The sequence below is a fragment of the Eublepharis macularius genome, chromosome 7 (genome assembly GCF_028583425.1).
Source record: "Eublepharis macularius isolate TG4126 chromosome 7, MPM_Emac_v1.0, whole genome shotgun sequence".
Lineage (NCBI taxonomy): Eukaryota > Metazoa > Chordata > Lepidosauria > Squamata > Eublepharidae > Eublepharis > Eublepharis macularius.
This window is the reverse complement of record NC_072796.1, coordinates 139,713,338-139,739,689: the sequence shown is the minus strand read 5'-3', so window position 1 is coordinate 139,739,689 and position 26,352 is coordinate 139,713,338. Positions and strand designations below refer to the sequence as shown.

The 26,352-nt window shown below is 44.5% G+C and overlaps 1 protein-coding gene across 1 annotated transcript in view; it reads right to left on the bottom strand.

Annotated features, from left to right (window-relative positions):
• The window catches only part of ADGRB1 (adhesion G protein-coupled receptor B1), a 357,612-nt gene that overhangs the window by 27,420 nt on the left and 303,840 nt on the right, over nt 1-26,352 (bottom strand). The window contains exons 26-29 of the mRNA XM_054985938.1: nt 22,688-22,773; nt 7,996-8,167; nt 6,503-6,598; nt 1,723-1,762 (exon numbers count right to left, since the gene is read on the bottom strand). Coding sequence (XP_054841913.1) covers nt 1,723-1,762; nt 6,503-6,598; nt 7,996-8,167; nt 22,688-22,773 — 394 coding nt within the window. The remainder of the gene's footprint in view (nt 1-1,722; nt 1,763-6,502; nt 6,599-7,995; nt 8,168-22,687; nt 22,774-26,352) is intronic.

The following is a 26,352-nucleotide window of genomic DNA, read 5'->3' as shown; positions in this document are numbered from 1 at the left end:
GGAGGGACAAGCTCTAGCTCCGCCTCTGTTGCCACTGTGAGCACCTTTGCCTTCATCTCTGTCATTCTCAGGTCTGTCTCCTCTCCATGCCCTGGAGTAGCCAATGCTTCCCCCTCTCCTTCCCCCATTCCCCAGTCATGCTTCAACACCGTAATCCACACATGCCGAACAGGGCTTCTCAAACTCATGCAAGATGGAGCCTGCAAAAGTTGAGGAAGCCCTATTGGGCACGTGTGGCTTGCCCGCTGTGCGTATAGACATCCAGGGAGTGAGGAAGGAAGGCCCCATGTCCTGGATGGGCAGAGAGCAGAAGGGCCGGATGCAGCTGGGGGTGAAGGCCTGAGGTGGAGCCTTGTGTTGACTTCCTTCTGACACTGACGGCCCATTCAAGGCTGTAGAACCATGATGGACGCCTGAGGGTGCGAGATTTGGAAAGAGCAAGAGGGAAGTAGAGGCAGAGGGCAGTGAGGAACCCATCCAACCCACAGTCTCCCCAAGCACAGGCAAAGTCCAGAGCGAATTGAGAGGGGAGTCCTAAACTATTCAGTCATCTGGTTCTTCTAATGAAACTAGGTCAGTAAGAGTTGGCCTTTTGGTCTTGTGTGTTGGTACCCGATGAGCTTAGATCCCAGATTTTCTGCTTTCCACTTATCTGCGACACGGCTGAACTGCAATAAGGACAAGACGGGTAGCCGTGTTAGTCTGTCTGTAACAGTAGAAAAGAGCACGAGTCTAGTAGCACCTGTAAGACTAATAACATTTTTTGGTAGGGTATGAGCTTTTGTGAGCCACAGCTCACTTCTTCAAATGAAATGAGCTGTGGCTCATGAAAGCTCATACCATATCACCAATTTTCTTAGTCTTACAGATGCTACTAGACTCATGCTCTTTTCTACTGCAGTAAGGACGTTTGTGAAAGGACCCATAAGATGAATCCATTAATGATCACTGCGTCCAGTAAAAAGTCTATTCATGGGGACTTTGCCACATAATAAAACTGGTATGAGAATCAGTCCCAGTGACCCAGAGACAGGCTTACCACAGTCGTAAAAGAACCCTTACTAGTCTCTCAGCAAAACCTAAGCAGGCTAGGATGGCAGAAAGATGAAGGGAAACCAGCCGACACCATACTAGATATAACAAGGGGCCCATTCACATGTTAGCAGAGGGGTGTCTAATTTTTACATGTGGAAGGCTTTGTAGGTAGGGGGGAAAAGAACTTCCTTCTCCTCTGTATGTTGCATTTCCTCCGGAACTTTTTCCTGGCCTGGCACTAAGGAGTTTGGGAGGGAGATGGCAGAGAAAAGCATTCATTTGCCCTCACCCACAAGGCCTTTTGATGTAAGCAATAAACTCCTCGTTCCGTTTTATATGTGAGGCAGGCATTTGAACAGACAAAGACAAATGCCCTATCACATCTAAGTTTGATTTTATGAACTCTTCCATTTTGCCGAGTCTTTTCAAAAATGTGTCAGACGAAGCCTGTGCTTGGATGCAACAAGTAACCTCTGCGTAGAGAAAAACAGGGACAGGAAAGCTGGCATACAGGAAGTGGGAACTCTTCGGGGGGGCACAGCAAGCAAGGAACAGCTCAGACACACCGGCCACAGGCAGTAAAATAGGACACAAACAGGATCATTTTTAAAAAAATGTAAATTTAAAAAGTCAAGTTCAATCCCCAAACCAGGTCACTTGGCGAGTTCTCACCTGTGATGCGCTCACCTGATCTACAAGCCATATCCACGTCCTTCTCAAAATCGGTCTGGAAGACAGAAAAAAACAGAGCGGGGTGTGGTCAACAGGGCAGGGGGAGCGGACGGGCATAGGGAGGAGAAAGGCAGGGTGCCACCAAGCCGTTTTGTAGTGCAAAAAATAACGCCCGTAACAAAACCCAGACATAAGTAAAAGAATTGTCAAGAGGTAAAGGTGTTGGGAACTCTTGGCTGCAGAGATCATACACACACACACAAACACACACATGTGTGTGTTTGTGTGTGTGTGTGTGAGCTAAACTACAAGAGGTGAGTTACACAAGAACGCTTACGGGAAGGGAGTCACAATGTTAGCCAGGAAGCTGTTCTGAAAGAGATTGTCAATTTTCCCTCTCTACAGAACCAGCAAAGATCGCTCCTTAGGGGTTCTTGTTTATTTCCTCTTTGTCTCCTAGAAGGGGAGGTGAAACTCCTTCAGGAGGCAAAGAGGAAATTAACAAACCCTCTGAGGAGCGATCTTTACTGACTCTGTAGAGAGGGGAAATTGACAAAGCCTTCCAATCTCTTTTAAAACTCAGCTTCCCAGCTAACATTGCGACTCCCTTCCCGTGTGCATCCTCGTGTAATTTATCTCTTGCAGCTTGGCTCTGTGTGTATACTTAGCTGAACGGGAAGAACAATTTGTGTCCAAGTTTCCTACAACCTTTGCTTAGGAGATTTTCAACAAATCCTCCTTTGGATATCACTAAAAGTTTTTTATCTGACAATTCCTCGGCTTTCATTGGCTTGCGCCAGGTTTTTCACTGTCGCTTATAGAACTCACAAGGAACACTTACAGATGCTACCAGATATATAAAATGAGAGTTCACTATGGTCCATGTTTCATTCTTTGATTCTTGAGTCTTGTTTTTAACCTATACTGTTTTATACTCGTGTCTGTAAATTTCACTATTGATTTTCGTCGGTATAATTTGCTTGATCGAGATGTGCTGGTTATGATCTGTAATAATAATAAATGCACTAATGCTGAGTGGTGTGGAGTGTCCAAATTAAGGAGGGACAGGGTAGTGGCTAGACATGGAAAGAGCATTTGGTACCCATCCAAAGACCCGTCCCATTCAAAGCCATGGTGTGGAATGAGACGCAAGGGTGCCAGATACACATTTGAGTGCAACCTCATTCACACTGGTGGTTCTTGAAAGCCATTTGGGGTGATTTTAAGTGTTAAACAGTGTCTGTGGATATCTGGATATTCCGCTGAAATACAGGGACAACTTCTGCACACCCTAGCTTTTATCCATGCATGGGATACGGAGTATTCCTGTATTACCCTTCACTCCTGCAGCTCCTTCTGATCCCTGGAAAGTCATGGAATCTGGGCACATGAACAGCAATGCAGGCTGAGTTGGGCTGGAGTGAAGAAGGTCAAGGGGGTGAAATCCCTTCTCTCCCCTCTTCTGCAAGACCAGATTCATTGAGAAGAGGAGGAGATTTCTTGCTGTTGTCCTTCTTCATTCAGTCCCTTCATCTAAGCTATTTTTCCAAGCAGGTTCCACAATTTTGGGCATCCTAAGGGGCTTCAGGAGTACAAGGGAAGATGGGAAAACTCTGCCTTACAGGTATGAATGGCTGGGCACTGACCTTGTGGTTTGTTGTCCATTGAAAACTTTTCTGTCCTGCCTCTACACCCAAAGTTTCCAAGATGGAATTAGGGGTTCTCCTGTTAGGTTTCCAGGAAATCATTTCACCGTTCAGTTCCTCATCTGCACAACTGAAAGTCTCTCTACATGAGACATCTGACACATGAAGAACACGTGTCGGAAAATGCAACGGTAGCCAGGAAGGGTAGTTTAAAAAGTTGGAGCTGGCAGCATGGCAAAGGCTTTGCTATACACTGGAGATGTGTGAAGAGGCTGTGAAATGCCAGGAGGGAAACTTCAGCCCATGATAAGGTCTCCAGGTCCACGCCCAGCTCTGGAAGGCAGATCCAGCCCATTTCTATTTCTCGCTGCCCTCTGGTTGTGATCCCACACAGTTTTAGACCTGAGAGATGAAATTAACAGAGCCTTTGGGGAGGCAAAGATGAAATTAACAAACCCTATGAGGAGTGATCTCTGTCAGCTCCATCTTTTAAAACTACACTTCCCAGCTAAGATTGCGTTTCCCTACACTTGACGAACATGTGCCGAAATGTTTCATGTAGACAGACTCAGAGAGAAGAGTGCTCTTTGGTTTGAGAAAAGCCCCACCCAAGAGGACAAGGTACCACGGCAAATTGAGGATACAAAAACAACAGCCAAGAGAGGCCAAAGCAACCTTTCTTCTACCAGAGCTTCAAACGGCACGACCCGTTAGCTCTGGTTTAGGGCATTTCACAAGTGAAGAGAGACTTCCTCAGAGAGGTTACCAAAAACATCATTATTTTTGAGTCCAAAAGGGGGCAATTATTTGATCCCAGTCAACCCATGATTTGCGAAGAAGCAACATTCTTGGGGTAGTTTTATTAAGGGAAGTACAGTAATGATAGATAAAGCTGTCCCAGGAGGACCGATCTAGATGGCAGTATTTTTTATGAACCTTACTATGAACAGTGAACGTGTTCTACTGTGTTCCTGCATAGCTCTCATTCACTGCAGTAAATTTGAGTCTAAAGTAGTCTACGATGCTTTTCAGTTCCTTGTGGCATCAAGATTTCAATTTTCTACTTCACAATGTATGGGTATACACTGGGTCAGGGAAAGAGCAATTAAATCACGTGATAGATATTACTTGGTGGCCAGTCCACAACAATGACAAGACTTGGAGGGGAAGTGGCATTTCCAAGTCCCCCCCCCCGCCCCCCCAAAAGCAGGATGCAGAGCGCATGGCCGTGAAGAAGGATTAATTGTGCATTGTGCTGGTTATTTCATTGGGCCAAACAGTTTTAAGTAGGCAGCTGTGTTGGCTGGCAGTGGAACAACAGAATTTGAGTCCAATGGCACCTTAATGACCAACAAGATTTCCAGGGTATAAGCTTTCAAGAGGTATCTGAAGAAGGGAACATTGACTCTCAAAAGCTCATATATATCCTGAAAATCTTTTTTTTTTTTTTATTTTTATTTTTTTTAAACACTACACAAAACTATCACAAGGAAAGGGGAGAGGGAAGGGACAAAGGGGGGGTGGAAAAAGAAAAGGGGGGGAATGAACTACAAACACTAAACACTACACTTCAATGTTTCCCTTCATACTGTCAATACAAAAATAGCTCCATAAAATAATGATGGAGTGGTTAATCATACAGAGAATAAACATTTCAAATTCTGGTTAAACTTTCCTCCCCCTTCTAGGTCCCGGACGCAATTCTCTCTGTGCAACTGCTGTTGCGATGCTCTCCTCCTCCCCCCCCCCTCCGGCTCCTCCTTTTCTTCGTTCTTGGTGCAGCAGAGTTCTGGGTTTTTATTCTCAAAATCCTTTAGTTGATCTTCTGATAATATCTTATAGGCCTGATCTTTATATCTGAACCATATTCCTTCCGGGAATAACCATTTGTACTTTATTCCATGGTCCCTCAGAAGTGCTACAAACTTTTTATATTTAAAACGCCGTTTCCGGACTAGAAATGGAACGTCCTTCAAAATCTTGACTTTCAAACCCATAAAGTCCAAATCCGCATTGTATGAGTTATATAGGATGGTGTCCCGAATCTTTTTAGATGAAAAGTCAATAATGATCTCACGAGGCAACTGTCGCTTTGTTGCATATTTTGAAGAAGCCCGACGGACCTCCAAAATGGCGCTTTTAACCTCTTCTTTAGTCGTCCTCGCGGGTGTTGCCAGTAATTCCGAGACCAAATCCCACAGATCCTCATTTTCCTCCTCTTTCACGTTTTGGAGACGCAAAATTGTCTGCGTTCGTTCCACCTGTAGCCCGATCAGCTGGTTCTCCACCAACTTCAGGTCCTTTTTTGTAGCCTTCACAAGTGACGCACTTTCCAGAGCAGACTTTTCTGCCCCCCCCGCTGCTGCCTTAATGGTTTTCACCTCGCTTTCAATTAAGCCCACCCTTTGATCAGTTTCGTTCAGCTTGTCAACAAAGGGTTTTATAGCTTCCACCACCGCCCTGCGTACCAACTCTTCGAGCGACTCCCCCTTCTGCAAGGTAGCCGAGATTGACTTACCGAGAGCGGGACTTTGCCTCTTTGCTGCCATTTGGGGGGGGGGGGGCGCCAACAAAATTCTGGAACTCAACGAAGGGGAAGAGCGAGTCTTCTTCAGATCAACCTCTCCTTCACAAACGCTTGTAGAACAGAAGGGATTCGCTTGTTTACAGGCTTCCGCCTGTTTCTTTTACTTGCCGTTTCTCGTTGCCCGGCGGCACTCGAGGCGCCGCGCACATCTGCCGGCCTCCATAGGGACAAACGGGCAATTCCCCCCCCGCATTGATTTCGGGGAGTTCTTCCCGCCGCGTCCCGGACCCTGGCTCCCTCCCTGGGAGTCCTGGGGGCTAATCCTTGCGGGTCAGCCGCCCGGTCAGGGTGCCCGGTCGTTTCCTCCCAGACCAGCCGAGAGGAGCGTCCGGCATGGCTGAGAAAACGAAACCGAATCCCTATATCCTGAAAATCTTGTTGGTCTTTAAGGTGCCATAGGGCTCAAAGTGGGTCAACCAAAAGTTTGTTGGGCTGTTTGTTGCAGATGGTGTGTGCTTTCCTCTCTGGGATTCGTGTTTCAGAAGCTGGGGGGGGGGCAGAGTAAAGAGAGGGTTCCCATAACCTTTAAGATGCCTTTGGAGTCAGAGGCACTTCAGCCTACCATTAGCTGAGCGTGTCCATTCTGAAATGACCCCCCAGAATCGCCATTTCCTTCTTCTTGGCGGTCCACAACTCGACATTTGACGGCATCTTGTACCTAGGGAAGGACGTCACATAAGGCAGAAAAGGATGGACATAGCAGGTTGAGTAAACTGAAGTTGGCATATAGTTTGGGCACTGGGTCAAACATACAATCATACAATAAATTAAAACCTACAATCATTAAAACCAACTATTTAAACAAAGGCAGGCAAAAAAAATCACTAGTGTGAAGAGAAGAATGCTACGAAGAAAACAGATCAAGCTAACCAGCGTTATTAACTTTGCAATTCTATGCAGAGTCATTCCCCTTGATATCAAAGTTAGAGTCTCTCTACATGAGATATCTTACACAGGGACATTCAAGTATAGGGAGACACAATGTTAGCTGGGAAGTGTAGTTTTAAGGCTCTGTCAATTTCACTTCTTTACACAGAGCCAGCAGAGATCACTCCTCAGAGGGTTTGTTATTTTCATTTTTGCCTCCTCGAAGGGAAGGTGAAATTGACTTAGCCTTCCCGGAGGCGAAGATGAAATTAACAAACCCTCTGAGGGGTGATCTCTGCAGACTCTGTCTTTTTAAACTACCCTTGTATAGAGAGGTGGAATCTTTTTAAACTACACTTCCCAGCTAACGTTGTGTTTCCCTACACTTGAGCATCCCCGTGTAAGATGTCTCATGTAGAAAGATACTTAGATTGTTTTTTTGCCATTTATGCACATCTCCAAAAGTAGTAACTGCTCCCCACAGTTCACCCTCTTAAAGAGAGAAAACAACAAGGAGACCAAGTTCATTAAATTAATGAATTAAAATATGGTAATTTCTTTTTTTTTCTGTATTCAAAATCATGCAGTCCACAACTCAGCTGTGGTTATACAGCTTGGCTTCCCATTTCTCAAGAAGAAAGGTGGGGAATTAATATGTAAAATAAATTAAATTACATGCCAACAGAAGGCACCAGCAAGTTTAAAAGCAGGAAAGGTAATAACAAAAGAGCGTGAGCCATAAACTCTAGAGCGTTACACCCATCAGGATATTGTGGCGAACAGATATTAAGATCACTTCCCCACCCAGCGGCTTTAAGCTTTTAAGAAAGTAAAACACTAAGTCCTGTTCACATGTTACAGTGAACGCATGTACATTCTGCATGGATGTGTGTACATCTGTTCGTAAGATAGAGCGAACATGCATTCACTTTAGAAATGAAAGCAAGGACCACTACCTGTATAAATGTGGGATTTAAGTCACACATTCAGCTGTACATGCACTGAATGGAACATGAGAATGGAACTCGACACACGCATACGTCAAAATCAAGTCTAAACTGCACAAGGATTTTACGGGCATTCGCTATAACTTGTGAACAGGGCTACAGTTTCTTCTTAAGTAATTGCAAGAATTATTATTAATCTATCTCTGCTGAGTTTTTACCTATAAACCCTCAGGGTGCCCACCTCTCTCCGCAGGATGCAATGAACCATCACAATAACAAAGCCCTCTAAGGAGTCAAAGACTGCAAAGAGGATCTGGAAGAGGGCCGACCGGCGGTCTGTGATGGCCAGCACTGCCGACATCCATGTCAAGGCTAGGAGAGGGAGGACCACGCAGGAGCTCCAGAGGGATGCCCTGTGAGATGGAAGAGAAGAGATCGTTGTTGAATTTCCTCCGGCTGCAGTGCTATGCCCGGTCCATGTATTTCTGCCCATGAGCCTCCTGTCCTGATTCCATGTGACATGTGTTAAAGGATTCTTTAGACCTCTTTACAAAAATCTCATTATGAGCATACACCCAAGCTAAAAGCACACAGACGCATAAGGTCCCCTTGCTCTAGTGTCTAATTCTTCCTCCCGAGATTAACTGCAGCTCAGAAAGGTCTCAGGGTAGGTGAGAAGGGTCTTGGAGCAAAGTGTAAACATCCTTTTGTTTTGGTTTTTATGATTAAGATTTAACCTTGGGTGAGCTTCTTGCCAGAAGTATAACAAAAATATGGCTCCAGCTTTTGCAGTGTTTGCCATGGAAAGTGGTGGTGGAGAGTGCCCTCAAGTCATAGCTGACTTAGGGCGACCCCTGGTGGGGTTTTCAAAGCAAGAGACTAACAGAGGTGGTTTGCCATTGCCTGCCTCTGCAACCCTGGTCTTCCTTGGAGGTCTCCCATCCAAATACTAACCAAGGCTGACCTTGCTTATCTTCTGAGATCTGATGAGATCAGGCTCACCTGGGCTATCCAGGTCAGGCTATCAGGTGCCATGCATTCTGGGAAATATGTCATTCTGAAGGGATATTTGTATTAACCGTTTTGATCTTTTATTTTGTGAACAATTGGTGCTAAGTTTCTCTCTTGTAACTATTCTTCATACATATGTGCCAGAAAGAGGCAATACGTGTCTGAACTTTATTTGAGAATAATAAAACTCATATTTCCTTGTATCACTGTGATTGGAGTTCTGGGATATATTTTGGTAAGTGGTAGTAGGGGAATTTATAATTTGCAGTAGAGTACTATTCCCCTAACATGCAAATAACTTCTGGTACATACAGAATGATCCAAAATGTTTCCAACCCAGCCACGCGATGATGACTGTAGACCAGCATTTTGGGGTGTCAAAGAGGCTGATGATATCATGACTAGCAAAGCAGTCATACATTTCTTTTTTTTAAAAAATGTGGGTGTGTAGAGAGGAAACTGGGAGGGCTGCCGCATCCATCCTTGGCCTAATGTGCTTTATAACTGTGGGTTAAGCAAAGAAAATGTGGGGATAATGGTATGCAGTAAGAAAAAAAAAGATCCAAGGACCAACAGTAAAGATTGTTGAGATTGTTAGGTCTCTTTGAGCTTCCTGAAAACTCCCGGTTTGTTCTTAATATTCCTTAGGAGTAGAAAAATTATCTCCTTTGTACCTGCCATGCTTTGCAAATAAGAGATGGGCATGAACTGAAAAAAAGAACTGTGTGGTTCGTGGTTCGTCGCATTTCATGAACCATGAACCATGAACTTTCACGAACCTGCCCCCAGTTCGCAAACTGGTTTGTTTGGTTCGTGACGTCCCATCCAGGTCAGCAAATTGTCACTTCCAGGTCAGCACAAGGCCACTTCTGGGTCAGCAGAAGGTCTGCAGGAAGTCCATCCCGTTGCCTAGGAAACTGATTGATTGGCGCCAGGCTGTCTGCAGTGACGAACCAAAAACCGAACTAAACGAACCACTGTAAAGTCCGTGGTGGTTTGTCAGAAATGGGCTCTAACGAACTGCCGGTTTGTGTGAACCACAAACCAGCCTGGTTCGTCACAAACTTTTGTTCATATTTCAGTTCGTGCCCATCTCTACTTGCAAATTCAATTCTGAGTTAAGAGCACTCGGGCATGCTTTTTAGGAGATTTGTTTTTTCTAGATATCATAGATTTGGGTCAATTTGGTTGGTTGTAATAAAAGATATTATTTAGAGGGAAGGCAGGATGGTATAGCCCGATCACATCAGACCTCAGAAGCTAAGAAGGGTCAATACATGCATGGGTGACCATCAAGGAAGACTCTATAGAAGGAGGCAATGGCAAACCACCTCTACTTCTCACTTGCCTTGAAAGCCCCTTGCTGGCATCACCATAAGTCGGTTGTGACTTGATAGCATGTATGTACATAATAAAAAAAATATTACATGGATTATATTCTTGTTTTTTACATTTTGCATGGGGCAATGTGGCTGTTTACAACTTTTTTCTATTCGATACTGTGCCAGTTAGCAAATGGGTCAATTGCACTTCAAAAATTATCCAAATTTCATGCCATTGGTGCAAAATACTAATAATGAACTTGGATTCTCTAGGGGCAGTACTGGACTTGTTTATGAAAAGAAAAGGAGAGTGGAAGAAAGCCTCTTAGCGACTCTGTGATTTTTCCCAATCACTTCAAGGTGATCCAGTTCAAAATGAGGTATCCAATGATGATTCGTGTCCAGGAGCTCAAAACTTTAGTTCACCAGTTATGCAATGGTGTAAGCCCAAAATTGTGTTTGCTCTTTCTTGCCATCCTGTTTTTTGTATATAGATTTTTACAGATGACAACTAAATAAAACCTGCTTATGGAGGGAATTGGACTTGAGAATCTGCTTTTGAAACTGTTCTGTACTTTATGACTTAATCTTAATTTGCAGAAATAACTTCTCAGGGGAGTGGGCTACATATATGGGCAATTGTATTGCTGCCATCTGGAAAAAGAGTGCTATTTTTTATATTTTTGTATGATGCTTTTAAATGTTTTATATGGAATGTTTTAAATGTTCTTAATGCTGTTATCCACCCTGAGCCTGCTCGTGGGGAGGGCGGAATACAAATAAGATCAAATAAACAAATAAAAATAAAAATTGGACAAGATTACTTGAGCAAGATGCAACTTCCATAAGCAAGAGTGCATTGTGGGTGGGGGAATACTTGCTCATGGAGATAGCTGATGTGCCTCTTATCTCATGTGCTTGCAAATCAGGGCTCATGGGTGATAAATGAATTGGCTTTTAGCACCTTCTTTTTAAGAAATAAACTGAGTTGTTTCATCCTAAGGAAGTGGAAAGACACTCTCAATCTTGCCAGCACTGCGTGAACCAATTAAAGAGCATATCTCCATAGGGAATGGCCAGAAGCAAATGGGGGCATTTCTGTACCATTCACACACACATAGGGCACTTCTCTCCATGGCAGGGAGAATCAGCCGGGAAGGTGTCAAAGGCAGATTTATGCTTCCAACATTCATGTAAAGCACTAAGGATGTAGACTCCTTTTTGGATAAGAGATGACCATTCTCCAAACAGGCTACCTAACTGTTATAAATGACAAGAAAATACAGTCTTCCACCACCCCACCCTCTCCCCAATCAAGGCATGCCCACCCTCCTTCCCCCTCGATTCAACATAACACATTGGCTAACGGACAGCCCCGACGAAGTCACCCTTTGCAACATGACATTAATAAAATCGACTTAAGGACAAGCGCAGGGTGGGGAGAACAGAACCCCAGCCCAGCCCAACCAAAAAGTGATCAGAAATGACATATGGGGAGGGGGGAGGGTAAAGGAGAGAGATTGATGAAACAGCAGCACAGGTAGATTCCATGCAAGGAGGAGAGGCATTGTTTCAGCTGTGAAGCTATGACGCCATTTTGTATTGGGTCACTAGATGGCAGAGGCATTCATGCTTGCGTACCCTGGAGAGAAGGGCTGCTGCAAAAATTAATGCTGGTTCTCTCTGCAAGACTTTGAATTACACAACACACCATGCCCTGTCTCAGGTACTCTTCCTCATTTTCTTAGTTTGCGATCCCACTGATAACATTTGATGACATCACTAACCATGCACGTTCACATCACTAGGAAGAGAAACTAGCAGGATGTTGCTGGGACAGGCTGTGTGGCTTAAGCAGAAATTCAAGTTCTCCTCTTTTGTGGTTTGCTTATATGTCCTAGACCATATGTAAACTCATTGCCCTACATAAACTCTTCAGAAATGAGGTTACAGGAACTTCTTTATTAGTGGGGATCGAGAGAGGGAGAATGGTGTCACAACCACCCATCTTGTTGATTTATCTAGAAAGCAGAGAAGGACTGGAAATGGCATGGGAAAGGGGGAGAGAGTAGAGTAGCTTACAGGAAAGAAGGTTGGGCGGGATAGGCATAGCTGCAAAAAGGGAAAGACGTTAACACAGACACAGAGAGATGGAAAGCTTTTAAGGAACGCTAATGAAAATAACCCAGAGAAGGGGGATCAGAGGAATAGAAGATGGATTTATCAGAAGAAGGCGGGCCAGAAAGAGGGAAGTTTGAATTCCCTAGACAAACAGCAAAGTGTTTAAGCGGAAGGCACAGAGAGGAAAAGGTGGAAGCGTAACATGCTGAAATGTAAGCAGCAGTAGGATTTGGCAAAGGGATACAAAGAGCAAGAATGCAAGGTGGTAAAGAAGAGGTTGTTGGCATCCTGTAAATCTGAGATGCAGGGAGAGGACAGTCTTTGCAGTGTTGAAGTAAAGGGGTGCAGTAGGGTTCGGGTGGGATGCTCCACCATATGCTGCTCAAGATGCCTGCAAAGGTTCCAGAAGAGATTTTGCTGAGGACATACCATGGCTCACAAGCTAAAATGCAGCCTCATGCCATAAATGTGCCCTGCCTCTCTCTAACCCCCTGGTAGTTAACATAGCATGAGATTGCTGTCTGGGGTACTCATTGTGTGATCATCTCCTCATCCTACATCCGGAGACCCTTGTTGGTTACTAGAGATTGGCACTAAATGGGAAAATTCTGTGGTTTATGGTTCGTCGCGTTTCACGAAACACGAACTTTCACAAATTGCCCCGGTTTGCGAACCAATTTGTCGGTTCATGAAAAACTCATTTCCAGGGCAGCAGAAGGTCTGTAGAAAGCCCATCCCCCCGTTGCCTAGGAAAGTGATTGATTGGCGCCAGGCTGTCTGAAGTGACAAACTGAAAAACGAACCAAACAAACTGGCCTAAAGTTTGTGGTGGGCTCTGACAAACCGCTGATGATGAACTTTGGTTCATATTCCAGTTTTTGCCCATCTCTGTTGGTTACAAAATGTTGCCCTGATGCCAGTTGGTAAGGCTGATGCCAGAATGAGTTAGTACAGCCATTTCAGTGCCATGCATAGCTGTGTGACTCTCTTTGTGACTGACAGAAGTCGAAATAGACAAGGATATCCAAACTTATTCTCTGTCATCACAGGTGTGCTCTAGATCATCAATACAGAACTTAGGTTAGCCTGGTGAAAAACTCAGGGTTTTTTGAGGGAGGGATCTAAAAACTAGTTTCCATTAATGCAAGGTATTTTCAACAATGGAATAGAAATTTCTCACCCCTTTCATTCACAGAAACAGATCCAAATCCATATTCCAAGAAGCAAGCCTGGCAGGGCAATCCCAAATTGAGTCACACCTTTCTAAGCCCATTGACTTCAACAGACTCTGCTTGGGATAGCACTGCTCGTCTCCTGACAACGACATCTGAAATCACAGATCCTTTCACGCTTAACTCAAACAACCAACAGTCAATACTTCTGGAATCAAAGATGGCCTTTGCAAGACAGCGGGACATTTGCAAGACAGCGGGGCAGCCACCAAAATGACCTCTCTGTGCAACAAGACTCGTGGAGAAGATGGTAGTCTAAGGTATGAGTCGTTTAGGACCTGACAGATCAAAACCAGCCATTTGCCATCTGTCTGGGAAAAAACAGTGCTCCTGATGACCCTACTGTTGGGTTCCAGGCTGAAGTCTAGCTGCCTGAATTCCACCGGCAATCGTGATGGACTGGATTTAGAGTCCACAAACCATTTTCTAAGACTGTCCTGGAAAGAGCCGTCTCTTGAAATGGCAGGTGGATGAACCAAAGGAAGTGTCTGATCAGAGACATCTCAGGGTTGACCTGGACATAACAGTGGTGACCGAATTCATGCGTGAGTGTTACTATTTTATAAAGGGGGAGGAGGGTCAAATTGTTATACCAAGAGTTGACCCCTCCCAGATCCTCGTCTTTCCTTCTTAATGCACATTGACCCACACACTCTTCTTCCATCCTCACTATTACAGAAATGATCTTGCTGGCTTAGAGGAAGAGCCTTGGGTGACAGACCATGCGGACAGAAAGGGGGAAGGATCTGCTACCGTCCCCTGTGCCCCCCCCCTTTTATGTAAATGTTGGATCCTTCTCTGTTCTTTGTAAGAATATGGAATATATGTAATACGAGCACACCAATGTAGATAAATTGGCAACACCATCCCACTTATTTGATTCTTTAGCATGGTACTCATGTTAAGTAGATACTAAAATATTATATTCAAACTATTTATAAGATATAGTAAGGAAACCTGAGCCCTGACCTGGGTGGCCCAGGTTAGTCTGATCTTGTCAGATCTTGGAAGCTACACAAGGTTGTCCAAGCTTAGGACATGGATGGGGGACCACCAAGGAAGTCCGGTTGCTCCACAAAGACAGGCAATAACAAACCATCTCTGTTTCGTCTTGAAATCCAATGATGGGTCGCTGTAAGTCAGCTGTAATGTCTCTCTCTCTTACACACACACAGTACACACACTCAAGGAAACTTGAATATCCCCACCATCTTCAATGGGACTATCCAAGCCCTTAATGATGAAGCAGCTATCTTAAATTTCCATAGTAGGATGGGGGAAGGTCTAAAATTTGAAGTGGTAGGATATCTTAGGAAGTCTAGTCCTTTTAACATGGCCCAAGGAGAACAAGAGAGGAAGAAGAGCTTGGGTGGAGGGGGGGGGAGAAAAACCAAAGCAGGCGTGGAAAGGAAGAATGAAAGAGGAGAATTGAAATTTAAAAAGAGAGAGAAATAACAAAAGGGAGAAAGAAAAGAAGTTGAAATTAGAGGAACTAACATGGCATTACTGGTGGCTGTGGCCGAAACGTCAGCGGAAGAAACCACTCCACACTTGGAACATTTGAGCGTGATGCCGTAAAGAGGCACTGCCATCTGACTGCAATTGAAATTAAAAGACTGAAACGAAATAAAACACTTCGCTCATGAACACAAAGGAAAGGGAGTGGGGAAACAAAAAAGGTGGGTAGGAAGGGGACGAGAATATTTAACCAAATTTTGGAAAAGAATAAAGGGAGTCCAGAAACAAATGAAATCCCAACTGACACCCAGAGCTTGAGAAGAGAAGGAAAATAATGGGGGCAGGGGGATAAACACTCTTAGCTATGCCATTTGGGGTGTAGGAGAACCCAAAGCCACCGCCCATCCCCTTCAAAAGGTCAAGATCTGTGTCAGCATTGCTACGATTGGATGGAACTATGTTGGAAAAGAAAATAGGCTAACCAACTCCTGTAGGTTTCTTGGGTTGTGACACCACAAATCAACCCTCCAGAGCCATTCCCCAATTCAATGGTAAGATTTGAGTCTGGTAGCACCTTAAAAAGCAACACGATTTCCAGGAGTCCCGTAGCCCCTATAAGACCAACACAATTTGTGGTGGGGTATGAGCGTCTGTGAGTCACAGCACACTTCTTCGGATTTCTTCTGTGACTCACAAAAGCTCACAAATTTTGTTAGTCTTAAGGTGCTACTTGATTCTTGCTGTTTTCTACTGCTACAAACAGACTAACAAGGCTACCCATCTTGAAGATTTCCAGGGTATAAGCTTTCAAGAGTCAACGCTCCCTTTGTCAGATAATTTTTCCGATACCATTTCAATGATGTGGTGCTTCCAGACCCTGACTTCGGCTGCGGGCCACACATTCGCAGAGGGTAGAATGGAATTGTGCCCGCTGATCCTACCCTTAGCCTCCACATATTGATTCTTCCTTTCTGCACAGAGTTGGAATGGGAGAGTTTTTCCACTAGGGTTTGTTTTTAGATTTGAGAACCACTTTGGTGTAGTGGTTAGGAGTGCGGGACTCTAATCTGGAGAACCCCACTCCTCCATTTGAGGCCAGCTGGGTAATCTTGAGTCAGTCACAGCTCTCTCAGAGCTCTCTCAGCCCCACCCTCCTCACAGGGTGATTATTGTTGTGGGGATAAAAATAACATACTTTGTAAACCGCTCTGAGTGGGCATTAAGTTGTCCTGAAGGGCGGTATATAAATCAAATGTTGTTGATGTTATTATTAGATATATCTGTCCTATGTCTTTGTCCTTGGTTTTGAACTTTAGCTTCTGTATGTATGTTGTACATTTCTATATAAAATTTATATGGTATTTATATATATCCTGACTACCTTGATATCATTTCCCTTCATCGCTTGTGTATACTGCCCTTCCTCCAATGGGCTCTGTAATGAACCTGGGCCTATGTAGTGAGGCCTAGTGGCTCCGAGGAAGCCTGTGCTAGAGTGGCTACAGGGCCTAAATTTCCCAGGTAATTTGGACCCCTGTGATTGGTTAAGAGGTGATTTGGTGGTAAAAATTGCACCAATAGAGAAGTAGGGGGGTGGTGCCTGAGAGAAGGGATTAAAGTCCTTGCCACAGTGGGAAGGTGTTCACTCCTAGGAAGCAGAGCTGAAGAGAGGCTGCTGCAGATGGAGGGATCCCTCATCCAGAAGGTGGGGGGACAGTTGAGTCAGTCACCAGGAGACTGCTAGGAACAGTCTAGTTAGACATGTTAGGGTGTCTTATTTTGTTCATTCACCAACCTTTACTATTCTCTTTATTTTACAATGTTTTGAACACCAGTTATTACTAAACCTTTTTTTAATAAAGTTGTTTATTATTCTGCCTAGGTCCTCCTCATGCCTCATGCGGTCACATAATAAATAAAACCTACTGGGAATGAGTAAACAAAAGGGGTTGGTTTTGTGCTCTGGCCCCTTCTGAGGGAACCTGTACCAGAGTGGTGGCAGTTTACAGATAGCTTCCCTGGTCCCTGCCTGCTGTGACAGGGTCAAGGAGGAGCAGAGGGTTCCTCTAGACTCTGTTTTATCCTCACAGCAACCATGTGAGATAGGTTAGGCAGAGCGCGAGTGATTAGCCAAGGTCACCCAGTGAGCTTCCATGGAGCAGAGCAGGGCCATTTCCACACGGCTTACCTTGTTCCGGAAAACAGTGAAATCTCGTATGAAATCGTGCAAGAAGACGCTGTTATCGTGCAAAATCGCGCGAGAAGACGCTGTTAGAGAAGTCGTGATAACAGCATCATCTCATGAGATTTTGCGCAAGATTTCGCTGTTTTCCAGAACAAGGTAAGCCGTGTGGTGACAGCCCCGAATTCAAATCTGAGTCTCCTTGGTCCTATTCTACTACATTCCCCAGGGGGGTGGATTATATGTATCATAGTATGTTGATTTATCAGCATACAAATGATGTGAAAAAATATGAAAACAAAAATGTCCCAGGTTCAGCTCTCAGATGCAAAATAGAAATAAGGATTATTGAGTTAAAGCAGCGGGGATGAAAAATTTTAAAATCATTCCAAGCACAAAACCTATCTCTATGTCCATAGGAATGATCAATGTTTAGACAATTAGTGGACACTACGCCACTGCTTTCTGTAGGCATTCGTGGAGTTTCATTCAGACTAAACCAGCAATTTCCAAGGATTCCCCCACTCTGTGGCAGATACCCCTAATGTCATTCCTTGGGGCGTCCACTGTCTTCCAGAAGCAGCTGTTTGTGACCCCAAGGGGGAGACAGGAAAGTTCCATTCTGTCGCTAGAAAATGGAGTCTGGATCCAACACACTGTATACACACTTTAGACTGAGAACCACATTTTGCACTGTCGATTCCTATTATATGATGCCAGCCTTGGTTGTTTTGTGACAGATGACCTTTGGATTTGATAGTCTCTCACCTTGTGAGACTTGAGATGACTAATATTTGGGTTACTTTTTTATTATCGGTTGTTGTTCAGCGTGCAAACCCTGAATTATATTTCTTCTGAGAGCCAAGGTCGAGACAGATTGACATTGCCTGGTTGTAATGGATGTCAGGACTATAAAGTAAGAGCTTTGGACCAAAAATCTTGTATATTGGGAGAGAGAGAGATCTGAACAGAGACATGCAGGGGAGCACAGATTTTACAAGTGAGATATTTTGACCAAGCTCTTTTAAAGCTGAGTTTAACCGTTTTCCTCTTATGTATATGTGCCAATGTTTTTAAAATAAATAAATATGCCTATCTCGGTTTCAAACTTTATTTATGCCAGAACAGCAGGATTTGGGTCCAGTGGCACCTTAGAGACCAACAAGATTTTCAGGGTGTAAGATTTCAGGAGTCAGAGCTCCATTCTTCAGACAAGAGTAGGAATGGAGATCCCTGAGCCTTTATATCCCAGCCAAAGGTAGGTGAGGTGTTACAAGGGAAGACATCAGGATTTAAAGATACAACATCTGAAGAAGGGAGCTCTGAAAATCTTGTTGGTCTCTAAGGTGCCGCTGGATTCAAATCCTAACTGTTCTACTGCAGACCAACATGGCTACCCACCTAAATTATGCTAGAACAATAATTCGTGACTAGAGGTGGGCATGAACCGAAATACAAACCAAAGTTCATCACGAACCATGCTGGCTCGTGGTTGGCGAACCAGTCGTTTGTTGGAGGGCATTTCTGACGAACCGTGATGAACCACAACGATTTTTAGGCTGGTTTTTTGGTTCATTTTTCAGTTTGTCACTGCAGAGATCCAGGCACCAATCAATCCATTTCCTAGGCAATGGGGGGATGGGCTTTCTGCAGAATTGCTGACCCAGAAGTGACATATTCACGAACCAAATGAACCGGTTCACGAACTGGGCAATTTCATGCCGGTTCATGGTTTGTGGTTTGTGAAATGCTACGAACCATGTACCGCAACAAACCACCATTTTCCCGGTTCGTGCCCACATCTATACATGACTGAATGGTTCTCCTTTGAGCTGTGGGATTTAGTAAATATTCTAGGAAAACTGGGCTTCTTTTACATGGGACTTTGGCAGGACTAGCTTTGGCTTGAGGACATTACATTAGAAATTGTTATCAGAATTGACAACATGCCATTGGGCATCATTCAGAAACTCTGGCTTGTAACAACAACAACAGCAACAACAACAACAACAACAACATTCGATGTATATACCGCCCTTCAGGATGTCTTAACACCCACTCAGAGCGGTTTACAAAATATGTTATTATTATCCCCACAACAAAACGCCTTGTGAGGTGGATGGGGCTGAGACAGCTAGAAGCTCTGACTGACCCAAGGTCACCCTTAGTACCTTAGTAGTCTCTTTGTCAAGACTGAAGCTTCCTTCTGGCAAGAGCTTCTTCCATCAGAGAACTGGAGGAAGGGTTTAATTCTCAGTTGAGTGAAGTGATGAGACCCAAATCCCACTTTACTCACCATCATAACGGTGTGTAATAGTAATGGATGAAGAAGGCAGTTTTAGCCATGAAAATTCTGAGCTGAACTAGGGAATGCTGCAAAGGCAGTATTCAAAGAGGATGGGCATATGTTGTACCATGCAGTTCCTCTGATGGAATAGCTTTTCTTTTTGCAGAAGAAAGGGAGACCATTTCTGCCAGTGTCTCCCCACTGCAGACCCTCACCTCCCGGCCCCCCGCATGCTGAAACCCAAGATCAAAATTTCAGTGGGGAATTCCCGTTCTGTAGCGTTCATGGATGGCTGGATACACATCAGCATAGCTTAGGTTAGGTTGACAAGGTATTCATTTTGGGGCATTCTATATGTTTTACCCAACAGTTTCTTCCTGTTTCACAAATCTTACTTCTTATCATTGCAAAGGGGGAACTCTATGATCATATCCCACCCCCACCCCCCAAATTTGCTCAATTCAATTATATTCAAACCTATTCTCTCTTTTTGGGGGGTGGGTGGGATGTGGTTATAGAGTTTGTTTTCTTTCCAACAAAGCTCCAAGCAACCCAGGCGGAAACACAGTCGCCTCGATGACCTTAACCGACACAGCTTTCTCAGGTGCCTCTGAATTCTCAACGAGTAACACGTCTCAAACAGGTAACGAGATAAGAACAGCCATTCAACACAGAGAACATATTTTTAAAACCATTTCACACGCAAGCAAAGAAATGAAAAGAAAAAAGAGAGATACAAGAAGCATTTCCCCCCATGGTGTTTTCATTTTCAAGGCACGCTTTGACACAATTGATAACCAGCTGGAGATGGGTTAGATGTAAATACTTGGCCAAGAGTAACTCCCAATAAAGCAATTCTGTGGTCATGTGATGTGATTCTAGTTTAATGCGCTCTGGAGATCACGTAGAGGTGCGGAGAGCTTTAAAGCAGAGATTAGCATGTTTCCTCCATTCTCTTTGGCCATTGTTCCATGGGATGGTTGTGCACCAAGTATTGCTCTACTTGCCCACCATGGTGTGCACATTAGCATACAGCCACAGTGTCCTACCAAGACTGGCAATGTCTATGACATTTTTTCCCCGCAGTTGGGCCTTGAAGTACATACACAGAGTCATCTCTAGGGAGTTCCCAATCCCTATCCAAGCAAGGAATGAATAGCAACATCCACTCCAGAGCTCAGGCAGAGCAGAAGTTAATTATTCCCGCCTCTACCATAACTGCTACAATCATAGAGTTAAACATCTTATTTCAATGACCTGATGCAACGTAAGGCAGGGTTGGCTAGAAGAAATGGATTAAAATTAAATCAAAGGAGTTTTCAGCTAAACATTCGGAAGAACTTCCTGACTGTTCGAGCGGTCCCTCAGTGGAAGAGGCTTCCTCGGGAGGTGGTGGGCTCTCCTTCCTTGGAGATGTTTAAGCAGAGGCTAGATGGTCATCAGGCAGCAATGCTGATTCTGTGAGCCTGGGCAGATCATGAGAGGGAGGGCAGGAAGGGAGCAAAATGAGGGCAAAGGAACCTTCTCTCTGCAGCTTCTCGCCCCGAGCTCTTTGCTCCTCAACTGAGCTCCGGAAAAGGAATTTAGTTTGGGACGGCCAGTTATCGGGATCCTTTTATCTGCTGTGCAGTCCACAGACTGGATCCCTCCACCTTTCCCCTCCCTCCCACAACCTGCTGCGCTCCTCCACAAAGGGCTGGAGGAACCTTGGGAGCGGACTGGAATGGGGCACGGGGAGGGTCCAAAGTGAAAGGAAATTGGCAGAGAGCCCCCCCTCCCCTCTTCCATAGTGCTTGCTCCATTTAAGGAAGAGCACACGCAAGAGGGAAGGGAGTGATTTATGCCAATTCTGCCATCGGGCTGTAGCTCCCCCCTCCCTGAGAACAGCAAGGAGAGCTTGGCATCCTACATTCATACGTTCCTGTTACTGTTAGCATTGGAAACCACTCCCTTTCCCTGTGTGTCTGGGGCTGCTGCATCTCAAAACAGACCATCCTCCTGCCGTGATTCTTCCTTTAGTCTGAGTTCAGCATAGTTTGGGTTGCTGAAATTCATAGAATCAGAGAATCATCGGGTTGGAAGGGACCTCTAAGGCCATCTAGTCCAACCCTCTGCACAATGCAGGAAATTCACAACCACCTCTGCCCCATGCCCCCAGTGATGATGGATATAGATTTGGAGGGTTTTTATATACTTATTTTTATATACTAAACCTATGCTTTTTCAGTATTACATGCTTTGCACTTTTTCTATGCTCAGGAGCCAAAGTAGTACTAGTAATGTAACCTGTAAGAATTTGACACTTGAAACAAGAAGACTTGACACTCTGTAAGAACTGATATACTGCTTTTAGGGCTGCACTTATTTGACGCAGCAAGCTGGTTTTGGCCACCTGTGGTATTATCTTCCTTAAAGCTGAGAAGAAACTGGGGAAAAGGGCACGAATAGGAAAACATCCCTTCCTATCCACCAGATTGAGACTCATTGGCGCCCTTGAAAGTATTATGCCCAGAAGAAAGTAGGTAAAAGGTTAGACAGTGTCCTTCCAAAATGAGGGCAGAGAAAAAAAAACTGTGAAGACTGGAATTCCCCCAAATAGAGGGGCCAGCCCAGAATTGCATCTTCAAATCAGAACTGACCCTAGATATGTTACGAGCCAATAAGATATCAAATATTAGAATACTGTAATATTGTTATGATTATCTGAAAGTATTAATTGCCTGTATTTCTATTGTAATTTTGATGAGCTCAGGACACAAGGAGACCACCTACTCCTGTGAAAATAGGCTCCTCCATTGTTTAAATTAAACAATCATATATTGCTTCATTCTACAGGACTCCGTGGTGTGTGTCTCTTATTGTGATTGGCGAGAGGGACACCTAAGGCACAAGTTTGTGCATAACAGTGACCCTTAGCCCATGTCCAGGATCACTAGACAAATTTGCCTGGGGAAAATTGCTTCCTTACCTCAAGGTGGTGGTCAGCTTCACCCTGGGTGCGTAACTAAGCACTGATGTAACCCTTCCTGCTCTCCCTTTCATAATCTGCCTAGTTTCAAAGAATCAGCATTGCTGTCAGATGGCCATCTAGCCTCTGCTTAAAAATTATGTAGTGCATAGCTCAGGAGTTGCTGCAAACCATACCGTCGTGAAAATTTCTCTGTCCACATGGATAATTTTAGCTCTCCTTATCAGTTGGCCTTATTTTTTTGCATTATCGCCATTTCATCCCCCTTCTCCAGCCCGGTTATCGATTGTGACTTTTCAGATCTCTAGATTTGCTCTTTGCTTAGAGGTATTATTATTGATATAAGGCATACCCTGCCCGTTCCTTCAGTTTCTTATCTGTTATTCCATCTTTGGATACAAGTTTGTTAAACACCAGAATACCAATAACCATGTTCACCTGTTGGAAGAGAAACAACAACAGATACATTTTGTTTGAATGCCTGATCTGGTGGGATTCAGAAACACAATCATGCAGGAAACAACCCTCAAACAGTGCGATCCTAAACAGAGGTACTCCAGGCCAGGGGTCATTTCATAGAAAAAGAGCTGGAGGAACTCATTAGCATAACTTATTAGCACAACTCATTAGCATATGCCACACCCCTTGACATCACTGGAAATGTGTCATTGGCATAGCTGATTCGCATATGCCACACCTCTTGGCATCACCTATCCTGGCTGTTTTGGACTCAATCCTGGCCATTCAGGGCCGAAATTGGGCCCAAAATAGCAAAAAGGGGCAGAAAATGGCCAAAAAGGGGCCCAAAATGGTCAGGATCACTCCACGTGCTGAGTGGGAGAGTAATCCACCACCTGTCAGAGGCCTGATCCGGACCGTTTCAGCCCCAATCCAGGCCAAAACGGGCCCAAAACTGCTGACAGTCAGGAGGGTGGGGCCACCTGACATGTGACCTCTTTGGGGAACTGCCAGAACTGTGTTCTTGCATGTTCCCCCTCGAAATGAGCCCTGCTTTCATTGATTTCAATCGGCTTAAACTGGAGTAACTCTGCTTAGGAGTAAAGCTGCCCATCCACCATGACCATGGCTCCCCCCCTCAGGCCTGTTTAGCAATGCTAAAGAGAGGCTAGTAGCAAATTGGAGGGGGCATTAGAACTCATACCAAAGTCGAGAGGAACCTTGATATCTACTACCTCTGATTCTCAGTCCTGATGCAATTTGCATGATGGACGTTTGGTGTCTGGGAAGGCAGACGTTGGAGTCAAACCAATTTTTCAAGAGAGTCCCAAGGAATATCAATCAAAAGGAGTCAACCAGCAGGCATGCCTAAGGAATGATACGTCTCTTTGGTCGAGGGAGCTGCTCTTCAGCATCCCCAATAGAAGGCACAGCAGCAACGGCAATTTGGCTACCGGGAAATGTCAGCACCCCAGATATCCTTTTGGGTGGGTGTAGGTCGCTTCAGCCTCTTCAAACTTGGCACGATCTTCTTGGCGGGGGAGCATCCTGGAGAGATGCAGCATGCCAAATAACAAGACTGGCAGGATGGCAATAGGGTTGGGATCACATTTCCTGAGATGCACCATAGCAGCTTCCCAGGGAAAACATCCCAAAATACTATACAAAGCAGACTCCTTATTGATCTTCCCTGCAGCTGCTGGCCAGTTGTGTTTCTCTCACTCTTTGCTTTCTGGTAATTGGACATGTGGGGATAAGAATAATAACATCGACTTTGTTCAGAAGACTTTGTTCTACACAAGACATGTTACATGGGGACACTCAAGTGTAGGGAGACGCAGTATTAGCCGGGAAGTCTAGTTTAAAAGACAGAGCCCGTGAAGATTGCTCCTCAGAGGTATTGTTAATTTCATCTTCCCCTCCCGGAAGGCTCTGTCAATTTCACCTCTCTACATGAAGGTGGTTTAAAAAGACAAATAGTAAGGAGTCCAGTAGCACCTTAAACACTAACCAACTTTATTGTAGCATAAGCTTTTGAGAATCACAGTTCTCTTCATCAGATGCATCTAACAAAGAGAGCTGTGGTTCTCGAAAGCTTATGCTACAATAAAGTTGGTTAGTGTTTAAGGTGCCATTGGACTCTTTACTATTTTGCTACTACAGAATAACACAACTAACTCCTCTGGATTTAAAAAGACAGAATCTGTGGAGATCGCTCTTCAGAGAGTTTGTTAATTTCATCTTTACCTCCCCAAAGGGAGGTAAAGATGCCTTTGGGGAGGTGAAGATGAAATTAACAAACTCTCTGAGGAGTGATCTCCGCAGGCTCTGTCTTTTAAAACTATGCTTCCCAGCTAACATTATGTCTCCCTACACTTGCGCATCCCATATAACATATCTTGTGTAGAGAGACTCTGAGTGGAGCACTAATTTTTCTAGAAGAGCAGTATATAAGAACACTGTTATTATATTAAGTTCTCTGGACATGGAGGGTCTATCAAGTTGGTTTGCCTTTGATAGACATATCCTTCCTAGATTTATCTGATCTCTTTAAAATAGCGTCTCTTTATAACAACAGTATACATGAATGTGTCAAATGACAGACTAGCCACCTACTTCCTCATTGCAGAGCATGAAAGGAGTTTTGGAAGGAGGTGCTTAATCCTTCTATCGCTCCCCAGTTTTTATTGGGGGGGGGGCGGGGAAATCGACCTCACCTGTATGGTGTTCCAGACATAAGTTTAAGCAAGTAAACGCACACCTGGAACCTCACGGGACAAAAACCATAGCAAAGGAGGAGCAATTTTCACGGGAGGGAGGATAACACATGGAAATCTTCCTTCTGAACAAGCCCTCTTATTGTTCCCAATTTTGAGGCTTCATCCACACGGCATTCGACCACATGGCTGCATTTGCCATGATTTCAGTCCCCCCCTTTGCCCTCACCATTTTTCCTCTCCCTAACGCCAGCGGATGGACTTTTGCTTGCTTTTTTAAAAGTAAGCAGTTCTGCATTTTTTAAAAAGCCTCCTGGTGCTGCAGGGGGAGGGAAATATTGGGCACAAGGAGACGACAGCCATGCAATGGCGCTGCTGTGGGCAGACGGTCCAGAAGCACACACCTTCCTTTCCACATGGTTGCACACAGGGCTTTTTTTCTGGGAAAAGAGGGGGTGGAACTCAGTGGGTTGCCCTCAGAAAATGGTCACATGGCCGGTGGCCCCACCCCCTGATCTCCAGACAGAGGGGAGTTTCGATTGCCCTCCGCACCATCGGTTCCAGCTGAAAAAAAGCCCTGGTTGCACAACTGATCTGAACTGCAACTTTCACCAAAGTTGTTTTGGAAACGAACAGAGCAAGGCAGGGGGATTCCTTGAAAGGGGATCTTGGGGGCTGATGTCATGTGGATCCTCTGAAAAACACAGCTCTGGTTTGAAAACCAAGGTGAAGCAAAATGGCCATGCCGGTACAGCTGCAGTCATCTATCCCCCACCATTTCCTCGCTCCAAACTATGCTCATATTTTTCTCCTAAAGGTGGCTCTATCTATCCCTCACAGAGAGGGCAGGCAAGAAATCTAATACATTAAATTAAATTATCGGTCGGTCAGTTGGTCGGCCTGCCAGCCCACCAACACGCCGGCCCATCCATCTATCTATCTATCTATCTATCTATCTATCTATCTATCTATCTATCTATCTATCTATCTATCTATCTATCTATCTATCTATCTATCTATCTATCTATCTATCTATCTATCTATCTATCTATCTATCTATCTATCTATCTATCTATCTATCTATCTAAGTGAAGAGGGAAAAGCCTGCCTTTTAGAGGACTTTTCCTTTAGGGGTATGGAATCCATGTCCAAAACATTTTAGAAATTTGTAAATTTCTCAATTAAGGTTTTGTCTGTGCCTAGTTTCCACAAAATGGTTGTGGAACACCCAGAACAGAAATGCTGCTGAAGCTAAGTGGGTCAGGGTCTGGTTAGTGGCTGGTTAGAAAATCTCCTGGGAAACCATGTCATGGTTGCTTCCTTGGTTTCCATGTTGGAAGAA